The sequence below is a fragment of the Chelmon rostratus genome, chromosome 21 (genome assembly GCF_017976325.1).
Source record: "Chelmon rostratus isolate fCheRos1 chromosome 21, fCheRos1.pri, whole genome shotgun sequence".
NCBI classification, from domain to species: Eukaryota; Metazoa; Chordata; class Actinopteri; order Chaetodontiformes; family Chaetodontidae; genus Chelmon; species Chelmon rostratus.
This window is the reverse complement of record NC_055678.1, coordinates 2,512,768-2,530,031: the sequence shown is the minus strand read 5'-3', so window position 1 is coordinate 2,530,031 and position 17,264 is coordinate 2,512,768. Positions and strand designations below refer to the sequence as shown.

General features: G+C 43.4%; 1 protein-coding gene across 1 annotated transcript in view; it reads left to right on the top strand.

Annotated features, from left to right (window-relative positions):
• Nucleotides 1–2,780: 2,780 nt before the first annotated feature.
• The window catches only part of rnf213b (ring finger protein 213b), a 38,226-nt gene continuing 23,742 nt past the window's right edge, over nt 2,781–17,264 (top strand). Inside the window, exons 1-22 of the mRNA XM_041962177.1 lie at nt 2,781–2,823; nt 3,558–3,709; nt 3,836–4,560; nt 4,640–4,795; nt 5,062–5,231; nt 5,317–5,600; nt 5,692–5,936; nt 12,269–12,475; nt 12,561–12,774; nt 12,862–12,917; nt 13,000–13,165; nt 13,249–13,398; nt 13,718–13,816; nt 13,947–14,075; nt 14,349–14,511; nt 14,646–14,813; nt 14,923–15,072; nt 15,146–15,777; nt 16,093–16,252; nt 16,335–16,552; nt 16,640–16,783; nt 16,867–17,019. Coding sequence (XP_041818111.1) covers nt 3,608–3,709; nt 3,836–4,560; nt 4,640–4,795; nt 5,062–5,231; nt 5,317–5,600; nt 5,692–5,936; nt 12,269–12,475; nt 12,561–12,774; nt 12,862–12,917; nt 13,000–13,165; nt 13,249–13,398; nt 13,718–13,816; nt 13,947–14,075; nt 14,349–14,511; nt 14,646–14,813; nt 14,923–15,072; nt 15,146–15,777; nt 16,093–16,252; nt 16,335–16,552; nt 16,640–16,783; nt 16,867–17,019 — 4,491 coding nt within the window. The 5' untranslated portion in view covers nt 2,781–2,823; nt 3,558–3,607. The remainder of the gene's footprint in view (nt 2,824–3,557; nt 3,710–3,835; nt 4,561–4,639; nt 4,796–5,061; nt 5,232–5,316; nt 5,601–5,691; nt 5,937–12,268; nt 12,476–12,560; nt 12,775–12,861; nt 12,918–12,999; nt 13,166–13,248; nt 13,399–13,717; nt 13,817–13,946; nt 14,076–14,348; nt 14,512–14,645; nt 14,814–14,922; nt 15,073–15,145; nt 15,778–16,092; nt 16,253–16,334; nt 16,553–16,639; nt 16,784–16,866; nt 17,020–17,264) is intronic.

Sequence of the window (17,264 nt, the reverse complement as noted above, 5' to 3'; positions counted from 1 at the left end):
CTTTTACTCTTTGAATACTTTGAATGACTTGAGTCGTTTCATTCTAATGACTTCACTCTGAAGGCGTGAACTGAACGCTGTCCTGCAGTGGTTTTCCGTTGTTCTGTTGCTCGTTTGAATTTAGAAATCAAAGCTTGTTCCCTCACTGAACATCATGATCAGTGACCCTGTGATAGTGTCAGGAGGAGGGTTTGCTCTGGACTCCTACCTGCTGTGTTTGCTCACCTGCAGCAGAGAGAGTGAACACCAGAGGATGCGCCAACCTCACGCTGGTTTTAGACAACTGGAAATACGCCATCATGACGCAGGTGAAAGACCTGCTGCTCCATGACCACAGCACTGTGCTACCTGACTACGGCAGGTGAGGACTCGTTGTTTCAACCCCGCTGGGGTGTTTGTTGCTGTCAGTGTGAGCAGATTAACTGTGTTTCTGTGACTGCTGTCAGGATCCAGCCTCTGTCAGACGCCCTGGGGGATCTCTACAAGGAGTTCAACACCCTGAAAGAGCGCCTCGCCGAGCTGACAGCCAAGTTCGACGGGGTGGAGGCCTTCGTGGACGAGGTGCGCTCAGGAAGGAAGCCTGCAGCGCCCCGAGGTGAAGCCCGACCCCCGGGGTCACTGCCAGGAGAGACGGAGGCTGCAGCCACTGATGCTGGACGTCGACCGCAGGGAAGGAGAACCAGGGTCGTGGTTCGGAGGATCAAGATACCTGCAGGTTCACAGGTGTGAAGCGTGACCTGGAGATCAGGAAGCGTGGAGTTATGTTCTGTTTTCTGCAGGAAATCACTTCAGAGATGGGTTTTTGTTGTTGTTGTTGTTCAGTTTTTCTCCATCACCACCTCCCCCTTTCCTCTAGTCTTGCTGCAGGTGAGGTCACATCTCATGTCGCCTTGTAAAAGTCTTGTTTTCACTGGTGTAGTTGGAGCATCTGTCTCAGCTGAAGAAGCTTGATTTCTATGACAGACACGAGCCCTGCTGAGAGCAGGTGGAACAGTACATTTCACTTCATTTTATTTATTTATTCATTCACATCTTCTCACTGGACTGTTTCTGATAACTCACCTGCACATAAAGACAGGTGTCATACATGTTTTTATCTTACGTCATTTAAAGCGCTCTACAGTATTTATACACAGTGATACTCTAGTCTACCACTAGGTGGCTCCCCAGCATCAGGACGATTTCTTCTTGATGGACAGGGGTGTGTATTCTGCCTGTGGTTCATAGACTTAAAAATAAAAAAATATATATTTAAACTGGTTTAAACTTTGGGGTGAATCAGCTGCAGCTACACTTAAACTGTTTGACTCTCAAAGCTGTGGTTATCTGATGAAATTCAATTAATTCTTCTGGGTGCGGAGGACAAAACTGATTTCATGTCAACAGTCAGGCTTCTAGCAGCAGCATCACATGACAACTTTGATTTAAAAATGATTTATACTATATTAGATTTATAGTATTCATCTTAATGGTAGCCTTGTAATAAATCAATGTATTTTGCACATCTCTCTGAGATGTTTTGTCTTTAAAATAAAAACTTCCACTTTGATCTTTTTATTTACTGTTTTACTTCCTGACAGGTAGAGCATTTCTTACCAGCTACTGCAATACATACTGCAATACATATGGCATCTATGTTAAAGTTTGTAAGATGCAGTCATCTGTAAATAGTTTCATTGTTGAAGTTGATCAACTGTTTTATGCACTGCTGCACAGTTTAACCTCCAACAGTGCATTTTATTCAGGATCCACATGTTTATGTGTAAAGTCTTTTGGTCTCTTGGTTTTGTCTGACAATGATCATCAGAAGCAGTCAGGTGACAGGAAACAGCCAATAAACACCAGACGCCAGTAAACTGATGAGCAGAAGTAACTGCAGTGCTCACATATATTTAGTGGAGTACGAGTATATGAATGGAATTTCTCAAGCACTTAGTGGTGGAATGTAACTAAATACATTTACTCAAGTACTGTACCCAAGTACAGATTTAAGGTACTTGCATATTTCCATTGTTTGCCCCTTTACATTTGAGAGACAAATACTGTACTGTACTACACTGCAATCACCTGAGAGCTTTAGTTACTGTTCAGATTACAGTTTTTCATGCCCTTCCTATCCAATAAAATCCATGTATCTCCAGATGTGTTGATCAGCTGGAAAATGCATTGTCACAAAGCTGAAAACAGGCTTTTTCTGAGCTCATCAAACCTTTTAGAGATACATGGTCCTTGCAGGACAGCCACGCTACAAACATATGATGATCTTATAGAATATTATGCATTGCTGTAAATCAATACTTGAGTAAATGCATTTAGTTCCACACGTTTAGGATCAGAGTTTGTTCTAGAAAAGAAAATCAGTCATTAAAAGTCAGACAACTTACTGCTGAGTCGATGTGCAGGCCTTAAGTTTCTATTCTGTAGATATGGATCGGAAACTTCCGATGAGCACGTGAACGCAGCATTAGTTTCTTGTTTGGCGGAACTCTCAGAGAAACGAAAACGAAACCAGTTAGTTCGCTTTAGGGATCGTCAAAAAATGAGTTACCGAATCAAGACGGAGAAACACTTAACTGGGTTTATCAGATCACCTAAACCGTGTTAAAGACGGTTAACCTGTCCAGTCATATTTTTTAAGGAGCAAAGTTGTCTTAAAACAGCTAATCTGGTGTTTACGGTGAAAGTTAATCGTAAAGTTTTTATGCGGGTGATGAACTTCTCGACGTTCCCTTGGAGTTCCGTGAAGGGGTCGCAGCAGGTCGGGCGGACGTTTCAGTTGTTGTTATTTGACCGATTTGACGAGCGAGCTTGTCTACTGAACAGGTACGTAAACATATCATCCAATCTGACCTGTTTAGGTCTGAAATGAAACCTTTCACTTCACAATGTTTCTTCATTTAGCACAAATTACTACAGCTGAGCTACATCTTATTCTTTTCAACTCTATCAGTAAAAAAACAGCTGCAATCAGCTCATAAAATGCATCAGTGGTATTTATCATATTCTTATTGTGTTTTTGGTACCTTTTATCAGTGGTGGAAGGAGAAATACTCATATTACAGAGCGGCCCCTTTCAGAAAGTAATATAATTGTGTATGTGTCATATTATGGGAATATACTGCTGATGCTTTAACACGTTCTGTAAGCAGCGGTGTGATGTTACAGCTGGTGGAGGTACTTTCATCTGTGTCACACTTTCATATTTAATAAGTTGTTCATGTGTTCATGTTAAATCTTAATATTTGTGGAGTTAAAGTAGAAAGTAGCATAAAATTGAAATGCTTAAAGTAAAATAATATCAGAATTGTACTTAATTACAGTTTTTGAGTAAATGTGTTTATTTATCTTTTTCATTTTTTCAGTGGAAACTTAAAGTGTATTTGCTGTATTTTACAGTCAGTTTATCAATTTTATTAATTAAGAGATGAAACTAGCTCGCTAACTAGCACATTAGCTCTCATTTTGCCACTCCCTTACTGCCTGTAGTCCAACTGACTTAACTTGAAGGGCAAGTCTGAGACATGGAGGATGTAACTGCATGTGATTTTTATAATCAGAGACAGAAAACAGGGGGGCAGGGACTCCCCTGAGAAGAGAGTCCGTACAGATGGAGGAGGGAGCAGGAAACCTGCACGGCACAGCTGGGTCGCAAGTGGGAACCCAGAAAAGGGAGGATGCTGCAACAGAAAGACCGATCAAAAGAAATAAGGTAGAACAAATTTCAGGGTTTCAGACAAAACCTGTCTGACATTTTTACAGCATTTGAACCACCACGAAAGAAATTAAATCCAGATATGTGATCCTCAATCAAAGATTATGTTAATGTGTTTTCCAGGAACAGGGACCAGCCAGTCCCAGCAAGAAAGCTCAACACAAAGAGAGGCGGACAAAGAGAAATCAAAGAAGGAAAAAGAGCATCTCAAACATAAAAGGAGATGCAGACGTCAAAGGTTCAAACACAGAAACAGCCAAGATGGAGGTTGTAGAGACAACAAGCAGCCAAACTGAGGAGAGTGTGTCTATAGAAGCTCAACATGTGGATCCCCGAGTGGAAGATAACAGTGGAGAACAACGGCACAAACGTGTCAAGATGGTGCAAGCTCAGACTCAAACACAGGAACTCAAAGGCAGAGACAAATTCACACAAACTCCAGCTGTTTTTCACAACAACCAGGAAACACAAACAGACGACAATGAAAATGCACAACCTGGACCCACCTCGGCTGAGTCCCAGCTAAAAGAGGACAAACAGACGCCTGAACCCAAGCTGCGAGACGACAGCACCGTTCAGAGTCAGTTAATGCAAAATGAAAAGCCGGACAGTGTCAGAGCAACTTCAGACTCAGCCAAGGAGCAAAACCTCAAGACAGAGTCAAAGTTTAAAGAGGAGCATCTGTCTGCAGGAGCCTCAGGTGATCCCACAGACGCCCGAGCTCAAGAAGGTGTCAAACCAAAGTCTTACGCCAAAGCTGTGTCTGGAGAGGGCGGCACTGAGAGACAGTCCAATATGGAAGCCTCCAAAGCAGCAGATAGAACCCCCAAACCATCCCAAAGCTCACGGTAGGAGTAAAATAACAGAAGAGCTGCATCAGATACTGCGGTCGAACCTGTGATGATGTGTCTTCTTCTCTCTCCACAGTGATCGCAGCCCAGTCAGACCTCCACCTGCTGCTCCCATGTTCACCTTTCACATCTATGCTGTGCTGGACAAAAAGTTTAGATTCAACCAAAAGCATGACACGCTCGTGCTGTGTTACGAAGGAGCGTATTTACCCTTGAAAATGACACATTTTGTGTGAGTGTTGATATTTGTATGAGCTGTAATACACAGAGCATTGATTTGCTTTTCACTGTTTTGGCTCATCGTGCAGCTAGCTTCGCTTCTTGCTTCAGGGGCTTTTTTTGCCTTTCGCCTGGTATTCAGCAGACTGCGTAATCAGGTCAAGAAACCTCCACTGTTTGGTTTTAAAGCTGCTGGAGTGCAGAGCCAACAAAATGAAAATCATACCAATGTGTTAGCAAGGCTGTCATCATAACACATGTTTTATATTTTACGTTTAGTGGACTAAACGAGGGAGGATATCTGGTGGAAGCGAGTCTTTCCATTGAAGAAAGCAGCCTGCAGAGAGGCATCTGGTTGACCTATTGTTACGGTGTAAAGCAACGACAGAAAGAGCTGATGGGAAATGCCACAAGACATGCTCAAATTCCATTGGATCACAACATTAAAGGTAAGGCGAGCAAACATTAAGCTTCAGCATGTCAACACACCGCTGACAGTCTAACCGATCACGCACCTGCCTGTGTTTTATCTAGAGTTGCACCTCTATGAAGGCTTCATTAGTCGTCGGGAGGCGCAAAGTTTGTTGCAAACTGGCCTCCACATGATCGGCTTGAAGAAATCAAAAGGTGTTGAGGTATCAGACGCCTGGCAGGCCTCGGCGAGAGATCTGCTCAACAGAATCTTCCAGAAATGGTCCCCATCCGACAAACAGAGCACTGAGAGCTTGTGTGACAGCTTGTTGCACTTTATGAGGAGTTTGGGTTTCGTACACATGAGCGTGATATTCCCGGACGATTCCCGACCTCCCATGATCATGGTTGGTGCAACAAGAAGAACAGAATTCAGAGCATTTGTTATACATCACCTCCAATACGCCACCAGACACCAAATGTTCTTCTTCTTCACAGACATCCGAGCTGATTTCCGAGACTTTGGTCCAGATCTTGAAAAGAGAGCCGAAGGAGAAATTCCCAGGCACCCAGAGGACCAGTCCTCTTGTTCTGGGCCTGTCTGTGTTCATGGTTACCAGGAGGTGTAACATCAACCTTGGAGTGAAAGGATGGGCTGAGCTGTGTGTCCTGGTGTCCTCAGAGACCGCGATGGACACGAAGAACCTGGACGAGTTACTCAGTTTTATCCAGAGTCCACAATTGTAAGTTCAGCAAAAGCTTCAAGCTGGAGATGAAAAAGGTGCACTTACCAGGTTTTTCAAAAGCTCTCAGCTGTATCTCACAGTCTTCCTCAGGGGACTGCGTTTGCTTCGTTGTCGTCACACAAGACGTAAGTGCCGAACCACACTGAGATTAGATGGTGACGACTGTGCTAACGGGGCAGAACTCAATGAGATGCGTTTGAAAGCTCCAGAAGAAGCAAGCGAAGCTTGAATGAAGATTTTTTTGTCAGATGAGAAGAAAATTTGTCTCCAAGAATTATGAGCTAATCCAACTTTACGGTCATCGATAGTGGAGACATTTAGCTGTTTGCATTTTAGTAACAACATCTCCCAGTACAGTAGAGTACAGCGGAGATGTAGCCGTTGAAAACAACAAAAGTATTGTTGTTTTGTCTTTCCTAAAAAAGTAAGATGCTTGAATTTTACAGTCCAGTTAGGTAGTAGATACCTTTTAAAGTTAGGCTATGGCCTAAAACTCCATTATCATGTTTCAGCTTTTTATAAAGACCAATGAAAGAAACACTGTGGAACAATTTTAATTAACCTTTATTTCACTAAATAAGTCCCATTTGGGTCAGGTGTTTGCTTTGCAAGAGAGAGCTAGCAGCCAATATTAAGAGACACTGATATAAAAGGCCAAGAAGAAACGCTAATAACACAGATACAGTAGTTTCAGAGTGAATTACCAGCTGATTAAATGAAGCATTGTTCTGCAGTCATTTCAAATGGCTTCAATGGAAAAGTTTCTTTCCAGCTCTCTGAGCATCAATAATAATAATAACTAGAAAATTCCCCCTGGGAAATTTTGAAAGGGACACGGGGTGTGTTCGAGCCGACAAAATTATCTACGTTTTAAAGTTTGAATGAAGTCTCTAGGACAAAGTATGGCCGAGCAGCGGACAATTGAAAAAGGCTGAAATTTGAGGAAATTTCCCCATTCATTTCTTATGGGAAATTTATCGCAGTTGTTCGCGTCTTACGTCGGCCTTCGATGGTCATAGCTCGAAAACCGTAAGAGATATCAAAATGTGCCGAGGGTCATTTGGAGCCGACAAAATTATCTACGTTTTAAAGTTTGAATGAAGTCTCTAGGAGAAACTATGGCGAAGCAGCGGACAATTGAAAAAGGCTGCAATGTGAGAAAACGGCAGATATCAGAGGCAGTCAGTCCCTGATTAATGAATTGCTCTCAGCTGTGTTTCTGTGGCTTTCTCCTTGTCTGTCTCTGTTGATCACCTCAGCTGTCTGTGTCTGCTTCTCTCCTCTGCTTCATGTCTCTGTTAACATGAATTAATGAACTGAATCAATAAACATGAATGGAGCTAATGCTAACGGAGCTAACAGAGCTAACACTAATGGAGCGAACAGCTAACGGTGCGAATAGAGCTAACGGCGCTAACGCAACCAGAGCTAACTGTGCTAACAGAGCTAATAGAGCTAGCGGCGTTAACAAGGGGGCGGGGGGATGGGGTTTTCATTATGCATTTGTCTGTGTGTGTGTGTTTATGTATCTGTCGTTGTGTGTGACTGCGTATGTGTGTGTCTTCGTCTGTTTCTGTGGCTTTCTCCTTGTCTGTCTCTGTTGATCACCTCAGCTGTCTGTGTCTGCTTCTCTCCTCTGCTTCATGTCTCTGTTAACATGAATTAATGAACTGAATCAATAAGCATGAATGGAGTTAATGCTAACAGAGCTAACACTAACGGAGCTAACACCTAACGGCGCGAATAGAGCTAACGGCGCTAACGCTAACAGAGCTAACTGTGCTAACAGAGCTAATAGAGCTAACGGTGTTAACAAGGGGGCGGGGGGATGGGGTTTTCATTATGCATTTGTCTGTGTATGTGTGTTTATGTATCTGTCATTGTGTGTGACTGCGTATGTGTGTGTCTTCGTCTGTTTGTGTGTGTGTGTCTGCTTGAACTACACAAGCAGCCCAACCAGCTCCTACATGGAGATGTGTATAGTATATATGTGTCTGAATGTGTGTGTGTGTGTGTGTGTGCGTGTGTGCCTGTGTAACTTCTGCCCCACCTGCTGATAATTACCTCTCTACCTCTCCCACTTTTTACCTGTTCCTGTTCAGTTTTGACGTGCTTGTTTTTAATCACTTTTTAGCTGTTGGTTAGCCCTGCTTGTGTGTGTGCATTTGTGTGACTACTGTCTCAACCTTTTTGGCAAAGCGCTTGGTGAAGCTGAGTTTAACTGTTTGTTGGATGGAGATTGTTTTCAAACAATGCCCTTGTTTTGACTGAGCTCGTTAAGATAATCATTCTCAGGCTTGTTGTCCTGCAGATGTGTGTGCGTGGGTTATTGACCGGTGTGTGTGTAAATGACAGTTGCACCTGTTAAACTCCTCCCTTGAAAAGCGGCTTTTTCGCTGTCGGTTTCTTCCGAACAGCTTGCGATTGTGTCAAAACCGTAGCTGCTATCAAAAAACCGATTACACTGTGAGATGCGGACAAGTCTGGGCCAGATGTACGTGTGTTTTATGTCCAGATATTCTTTAGAAAAATGACAAAATGGTCGACTTAAAAAGACTCTGCGACTCAGAGAACAGGAGTTTGTATTGTATGCAGTGAGATTTGGGTTCGGCGAACCTCCTGAACTAAATCCTCTGGTGAGAGAACCGTACCTCGTATCAGAGTGTACTATAGATCATCGGACTCCCGAGAACTTCCTGAGTCCGGCCATCTCCTCGTTTTATTCCTGACACAACAACTTTTCGTTTTATGGCGATCTAAAGACAGGAGGCATTTCTGCTTTGCTCACAAAACAGCTCTGAATTTTAACATGGGACTTAATGGGAGAACAGGAGGGCGCTGGCTGCACAAAACGTCTCACTATTTAAATTCAGTAAGTCTCTCGGCTTTTTCGAGGACATCACACGAAAGAGGACAAGTTTGTCTACAAACTGATCCCAAAATTATGCGTGTAGAGTGTAATTTGTGGCCGTAGCGACGAGAAAAAGAGAAGATTTTCAGATCGTTTTTAGACTCTGTGCCACTCTAGCACGCACTCTAGCACGAACATTCCGCGCAATACACACCCATTATAATCTCAAAATTTCCCGCCAAACGATCACTGTCATTGAACAGTGACTGATCAAAAACTATAGGACCAATCAAAATGTGGATGAACACACCAATAGACCAGACTTGGGTCTACATTTTAAAGTTGAAATGAAGTCTCTCGGTGAATGTATGCCTGAGCTACAGATGTTTGAAAAACTCCAATTTCAATCTTGTTTTTTTCGCCCGTCCCATTCATTTCTTATGGGAAATTTATCGCAGTTTTTCGCGTCTTACGACGCGAAAAACTGCGATAAATTTGAGAAAAGTAATAGCACACCGATCCCGAACAATACGCACGTTTTGATATATAATTTGCGAGGGTTTTCTCAAAGCTGCGGGGCGAGTTTGAGGACGAAAACTTGGAGGAAGATGAAAAATAATAACTAGAAAATTCCCCCTGGGAAATTTTGAAAGGGACACGGGGTGTGTTCGAGCCGACAAAATTATCTACGTTTTAAAGTTTGAATGAAGTCTCTAGGAGAAACTATGGCGAAGCAGCGGACAATTGAAAAAGGCTGAAATTTGAGGAAAGAGCAGGTATCAGAGGTAGTCAGTCCCTGATTAATGAACTGGTCCCAGCTGTGTTTCTGTGGCTTTCTCCTCTGCTTCATGTCTCTGTTAACATGAATTAATGAACTGAATCAATAAACATGAATGGAGCTAATGCTAACGGAGCTAACAGAGCTAACACTAACGGAGCTAACAGCTAACGGTGCGAATAGAGCTAACGACGCTAACACTAACAGAGCTAACTGTGCTAACAGAGCTAATAGAGCTAACGGCGTTAACAAGGGGGCGGGGGGATGGGGTTTTCATTATGCATTTGTCTGTGTGTGTGTGTTTATGTATCTGTCATTGTGTGTGACTGCGTATGTGTGTGTCTTCGTCTGTTTGTGTGTGTGTGTCTGCTTGAACTACACAAGCAGCCCAACCAGCTCCTACAAGGAGATGTGTCTGGTATATGTGTGTCTGAATGTGTGTGTGTGTGTGTGTGTGTGTGTGCGTGTGTGCCTGTGTAACTTCTGCCCCACCTGCTGATAATTACCTCTGCACCTCTCCCACTTTTTACCTGTTCCTGTTCAGTTTTGACGTGCTGTTTTTAATCACTTTTTAGCTGTTGGTTAGCCCTTTTTGTGTGTGCATTTGTGTGACTACTGTCTCAACCTCTTTGGCAAAGAGCTTTCTGAAGCTGAGTTTAACTGCTTGTTGGACGGAGATTGTTTTCAAACAATGCCCTTGTTTTGACTGAGCTCGTTAAGATAATCATTCTCAGGCTTGTTGTCCTGCAGATGTGTGTGCGTGGGTTATTGACCGGTGTGTGTGTAAATGACAGTTAATGACAGTTACACCTGTTAACTGAAAAGCGGCTTTTTCGCTGTCGGTTTCTTCCGAACAACTTGCGATTGTGTCAAAACCGTAGCTGCTATCAAAAAACCGATTACACTGTGAGATGCGGACAAGTCTGGGCCAGATGTACGTGTGTTTTATGTCCAGATATTCTTTAGAAAAATGACAAAATGGTCGACTTAAAAAGACTCTGCGACTCAGAGAACAGGAGTTTGTATTGTATGCAGTGAGATTTGGGTTCTGCGCACCTCCTAAACAACCCCCCCTCGGGAGAGAACCGTACCTCCTATCAGAGTGTACTATAGATCATCGGACTCCCGAGAACTTCCTGAGTCCGGCCATCTCCTCGTTTTATTCCTGACACAACAACTTTTCGTTTTATGGCGATCTAAAGACAGGAGGCATTTCTGCTTTGCTCACAAAACAGCTCTGAATTTTAACATGGGACTTAATGGGAGAACAGGAGGGCGCTGGCTGCACAAAACGTCTCACTATTTAAATTCAGTAAGTCTCTCGGCTTTTTCGAGGACATCACACGAAAGAGGACAAGTTTGTCTACAAAATGAGCCCAAAATTATGCGTGTAGAGTGTAATTTGTGGCCGTAGCGACGAGAAAAAGAGAAGATTTTCAGATCGTTTTTAGACTCTGTGCCACTCTAGCACGCACTCTAGCACGAACATTCCGCGCAATACACACCCATTATAATCTCAAAATTTCCCGCCAAACGATCACTGTCATTGAACAGTGACTGATCAAAAACTATAGGACCAATCAAAATGTGGATGAACACACCAATAGACCAGACTTGGGTCTACATTTTAAAGTTGAAATGAAGTCTCTCGGTGAATGTATGCCTGAGCTACAGATGTTTGAAAAACTCCAATTTCAATCTTGTTTTTTTCGCCCGTCCCATTCATTTCTTATGGGAAATTTATCGCAGTTTTTCGCGTCTTACGACGCGAAAAACTGCGATAAATTTGAGAAAAGTAATAGCACACCGATCCCGAACAATACGCACGTTTTGATATATAATTTGCGAGGGTTTTCTCAAAGCTGCGGGGCGAGTTAAGGGACGAAAACTTGGAGGAAGATGAAAAATAATAATAATAAGAAGAAGAAGAAACGCGCGGGATAGTAATAAGTGACTCGGGGCTACGCCCCGAGTCACTGGCTCCTGCAGCTATTTCATAGCTGTAGGAGCCAGTGACTCGGGACGTTGCCCCGTGTCCCTAATAAGAAGAAGAAGAAGAAACGCGCGGGATAGTAATAAGTGACTCGGGGCTACGCCCCGTGTCCCTAATAATAATAAACTTTATTTGTAGCACCTTTCATACAGGAATTGCAGCTCAAAATGCTTTACAAGAAACGACTCACGTGCACCAAGTGAGTGCTTTACATAGAAAAGACAGAATAGACATAAAAACAGATAAAAAATGGAGAATAAAACCCACTCAATAATGATAATAAGGATGAAAATAAAAACAAGACAATGCATAAAACCACACAATAAATACTAATATATGGGTAAAAATTAGGAATCATCCAGTGATCAGTCATTTAGAGAATTAAACTAAACTCCAAATCACGACCTCGTCATTTAATTTCTGGTTTCATCTTCTCATCAAAATTTTTTGGGCTGTTTGAAAGCACCCATCACACTTCCAGAATTATTGTGGTGAAGAAATCTAAATCATATTTTAATTGAATTAGTGAAAGAATATATTTATTTATGTATTTTTGCCTAAAAAAAAGTCATATTTAACCCACATTTCTATAATCAACCCAGAGGCGGTGGCCGCGGTGACCTCACTGGCCCTGAGTGGTGGTGTTAGCAGGACTGTTTGGATTATCTGATTACTGATGAAGACCTCACTCTGTGTCTTCATCTCAGCACTGTGCTGGGTCTGATGAACCACTGCGCCCAGCTGATGGTGTCGGAGCTCGTCCTGCTCGTTCCTCTGCTCTTCAGACTCAGACAGTCCGGAGCTGATGCAGCAAAAGTGGGTCCAGCTGTCGAGGAGGAGGACTGGTCAGGACTTCAAAGAGTCTGTTTCAGCAGGTTCAGGGAGAATATACAGTCCCACCCTGACAAAAGAAAGTGAGTTTGTCTCAGAGCAACCTTAACTCTCTTTTCCTGAAATGATGCTCAGATTTTGTTGAGATAACATCGTTCTTTCTCACAGGAGAGTGCTGTCTTTGATCCAGACACACTTAGCAATGGCTGAAGAGGCGCCGCTGCTTCGGATCAGCTGGTTATGTCTGGCAGCGTTTGAGGATCTTCCTGAATTTTCAGACCTGATGGGAATACCTGCAGAACAGCTGATCCAGAGTCTGTTGTACAGACTGCGAAAATGTGACGAGCGAAGGGATAACAACAGAGCGCAGGAGGATGTGACGGTAGGAAAATATTTAACACTTGAAATAACATGAAGTTTTATCTTTAAAATGACCCTTTGTGATCGTCTTTGTTCTTTCTACACGCAGCATGCTCAGAAAACCTTGTCCCATATCCTGCTGAAGGTGGACAAAGAGAAGGACAGGTGAGAACATCTGAAATATTCTCCCTGTTCGACCGATGAACCGTGGTTTGTGCTTCCTGGAACTTTTGCTTTGTGTCTGTAGGTTGATGGAATCTGGAAACATCAAACCAGCCTTCATGAGCAGCATCAGTGTGCTGAAGAGCACGTGCAAAAATGTGCGACTCGTCGCCTCGTACCAGCCTGCAGTCCTGTCCTTCCAGCTAGTGTTGAAAGTGGCAGAGATTCTGGACGCCAAACTGAGGAAAGAGGTAAAGATCTCTTCATTATGTGCTCTGACTGCCTCATAATGAACAGTAATTTGAATTCACTGTCTTCTTATTTCGCCTTTTAGTCTTCAGAAGATGAGTTTAAGAGCTCAAAGCAGAAGCTCTTGGATGATCTTAATGTGGTGCAGCAGAGGATCAGTGAGTGGAGAGATGAATTGCTGCAAAAACCTCTTGTGACGCCTTCAAAATCACTCGCCTACCCGAAGGAAATTCAGGTACACACTTTAACAGAATATTTGCAGGTAGTTTACATTCAGGTGGCTTCACACATTGTTGTTTACCCCTCAGCTCACACATTAGGTTGTCATCTGTGTTTACGGTACACCATTCTCTGTTTTGTTTACTGATTTTTACTCCAAATTACTCAGGTGTTTCAAAAGAAAAAGCTTGGTTTGAACCTTTTTCTGTCTGAACTGAATGGATGAACAAACTTTTTTCGTTTTTGAAAAATAAAAAAGGAACATAATGGACCTCAAATTGTGCAGTCAAACCAAGTTACTGCCTCCTATGATAAAAGCTGCTTTGAATTATCAGATGTGGGATGCACTGATGAAGGTGGAATGCTCTCTTGAAGAGTTTTCGTCCTCTTGGAGGCAGAGCCTGAAAAAAGACCTGAAGAAGAGGATTTCCAAGGTCAGTGATTGTTCATCAGTGTGAAGCAGATGTTCTTCGTCTTGTGTTCAAGTCGTCTGAGGCCATGTTGGATTCTAGTGCCAGCAGGAAAATGCGTTCCCTTTACTGTTTTCTCCTGTTTTCGTTGCAGGCGAGTGAGGAGGACAAAGTACTGATCTGCTGCCTCGACTCGTCCATGGCAGCTATAAGGAAAAGCCACGATGTTGTGCAGAACTGTTTCGACGAGCTGTGTCAGTCTGCCATCAAGACGGTCTGCCAGGTGCAGTGGATGTTAATGATCTGTACAGAGTGCACGTCACCAGACGAGGTTCTGAATTGTTTTCTAAAGCCGCTGCATGAGGTGGATGCCCAGGTCATCCGGTCAGGGCTCATCACTGTCACTGCTGGCCGAGACACTCTGACATCACTTATCCTTTTTAACGAGAGCCCACATCCACGTGTTCATAAGCAGTTAACTTTCCTCTGATCAAGCAGGTCAAGAGCAAAATGTCTGAGTTCAATGTGGTGACTGATCATATGTTCGTGTTTTCAGAGAGGGCAGGAGGGAGATCTGATGCGGGGTCTCAGCTCTAAGGTGAAGGATCTCCCTGTTGTTGTCACGTCTGCTGTTGTGGTTGAGTCAGCAGCACGATTCAGAGACTCTGTAGACCAGCTGCTGGATCCGCAGTCTGCCATGAACCACCTACTGTCTTACGGTACTGAACTTCAGTTTATATTCCACTCATTTATGTCCACTATGTTGTATCTATTTTTCTTATTTCCTTATTAGTTTTTTTAGTCAGTGCTATTAAACTTTCATAGTGGTCACAATGTCATTGCTTTGGCGCAGGTGATTGGAAGTCGATCCAGGTGGATGACACAGCAGGGCAGGTTGTCCACAGCCGTCTGGCTGCACTGCAGCTTCTGGTGGAGTCTCTGCTTCAAGGACACGTGCCCCTGGGACACCTACAGACCTGCCTGAAATATAAAGAGCAGTTTAAGAGACTTTACCAGCAGTGTACGAACCTTAACATGATAACCAGCCTTCCATGATTACTGCATTAAATGTCCCCTGAATGAAAGAAAAACTGTATTAATTCATAATAGCTGCAATGTGTATTCTGCAGACAAGAAAAACACCAAATCTGAGACAGTTCCTGTGGATGCAGAGGCTGTTTTGGCTCAGAGAGAGAAGGATTTGAATTGTTTCATCCAGCGGAAACAGCAGATGGATACACTGATCAAGATGATAGCAAAGGTTACAGAAAGCATCACGGGTAAGTATAATTAGAAAAAGAACTAACTTGAATTGAGGTGTTTTCTTCAGTAACACGGTTCTTATTTAACCAGTTCCTGAGATGTCGACTCTCGAGGAGCAGCACAGTGCAGATCTGCAGACTACAAACCTCAACAAACTGGTGCTCGTTCAGACCTTTGATGCTGGAGGGAAGGTGGGGAAGACGGGACCTTCCCCAGTCCTGTGGTATAATGCCAGTCTGAATGTCTTGAAAATGGCCAGCGAGATGCACAAACTGCATCACAGCAACCTGATCCTGTCCTCCTGGGTCAAGGGGGCTGCACTTTTGGTGTCAACGAGGCAACCCTGCTCAGCGCCTGTTTCAGTCACCCTAACACAGATCTGTGAAACCATCTGGAAGCCGCTATTGACGGAGTTCATGCAGCTTGGTGGCAGCATTGCAGATGCAAACATCACTTTCAAGCAGCTCGATCAGGTTTTGGTGGAATCTGATGACCAGGGAGACGGGAAGCTAATGAAGAAGGAGCTGACTCTGATGTCAGAGACACTTAGTGAGACAGGAAGGTTCAAATCTGAGGAGAACTGGGTGGACCTGAGGCTCAGTCAGATCCAGCAGTATCGGCAGCTCCATGAGGCAGCAGCTGCAGCCAGTGCGATGCTGAAAATTGCTGAAAAAATGAAACTCTCCGGGAACTTCACAGAAATTGACACTCTCACCCAAATGGTAATTTTCTTGTGATCTGACATTATATTTTGATTACAGTTTTTACAAAGGAATTGAGTTGCAGTGGGATAGCCAAAAGAAAGCATACTCTTGTTATTATTGCTTTATTTACAATTTTTTTCATCGCTTATATAAAAGATGCATATTAAACATTTGATTATAAGCACATTTTAACATAAAGGAAAAATAAATAGGAGGTGAAAAGTGACATTTGTAATGATAGCTGCCTGCAGAAACACATTTGTTGTCTTAAACGTATTTCTCTTTGTAAGAAAATGTATGATTCTTGAATTCTTTGCATGACTGTTTTAACAGGAAGAAGAGACTTTCAAGCAGAGGGCCCTGGGGTCCCTCAGTGACAACCTGTATCGTGCCAAACAGCAACTCTCCACAGTCACCAAGCAACACACTGCCTGTCTGGAAGAGTTCCTAGCAAGTCAGACTCTGGTCAACTGGGTCAAAGAGAACCTTAAAAGTAAGATGCTTGCATGAAACAAAAATGTGTCTTTACTTTTGCAAATGATGCATGCCTGCTCACTTTTCTATCCCCTCCACAGATATGAGCGACGTGAAGGTCTATGTCGACCTGGCTTCCATATCTGCTGGAGAGAACGACACAGAGATCGACCAGGTGGCCTGTTTCCACGATGCAGTGATGGGCTACGCCCCTATGCTCTACTCCCTCTCCCCTCAAGCTGGCTTTGAGGAGTTCATGAAGTGTGCTCGGCAGGTGTGGGACACCCAAAGCAGAGATGAGATGCTACCGGACAAATTGGTATTGACTCCTCCCTTGTTTGTAGGCACAACATTAAGCCCTGTTACCGTGGTAAACTGACATGATGCCGCTGGGTCTGCTTTCCAGAGAGAGTCTACTCGATTGCTGAGCTGGCTGAAAGCACTGAAGGAGACCCACGGCTCTGTGGAGCAGTCCTCTCTCTCCCTAGCTTCTTCTATTAACTCTGGCGGAGTTTATCACGTAGGATGGTCTGATGAAAACACAGAGAAGGTAAGTGGAAAAACTTAAGTAAGTCAAAGATACCAATGTGTACGGCCTTGCTAATACATCTGTGAATTTCTCTTGTTTTTCAGAGATGTCTCCAAAACATGGTACATGTCACAGTGAAACACGGCAGAGAGGAGAGGAGCTACAAGCTTGAAGACCTTCTGGAGCTACAGAACAAACTCATGCTCATGTCATCCAAAGGGGAACATGGCAGAGAACAAGTCAACAGGTTCACAGAGGTCAGGGGTATTTCTAATAACAACTGTCAAGTTAAAGCTCAAGTGTGTAACTGTCTGCACAAGGCACAGAGGCAAGAGGTTGCTTAGGTAACGCTTGAACTACAACAAAAATGGCAGAGCATCTAGAACGGTCTCACACTGTTGTATTTAAACCGCTTTCAAAGTTACAAGATGAAGTAGAAGAAGGTGACGAGGCAGCAGATGTGCAAAACCAGTGGAAAAACACAGACTGTAACATTCTTCGC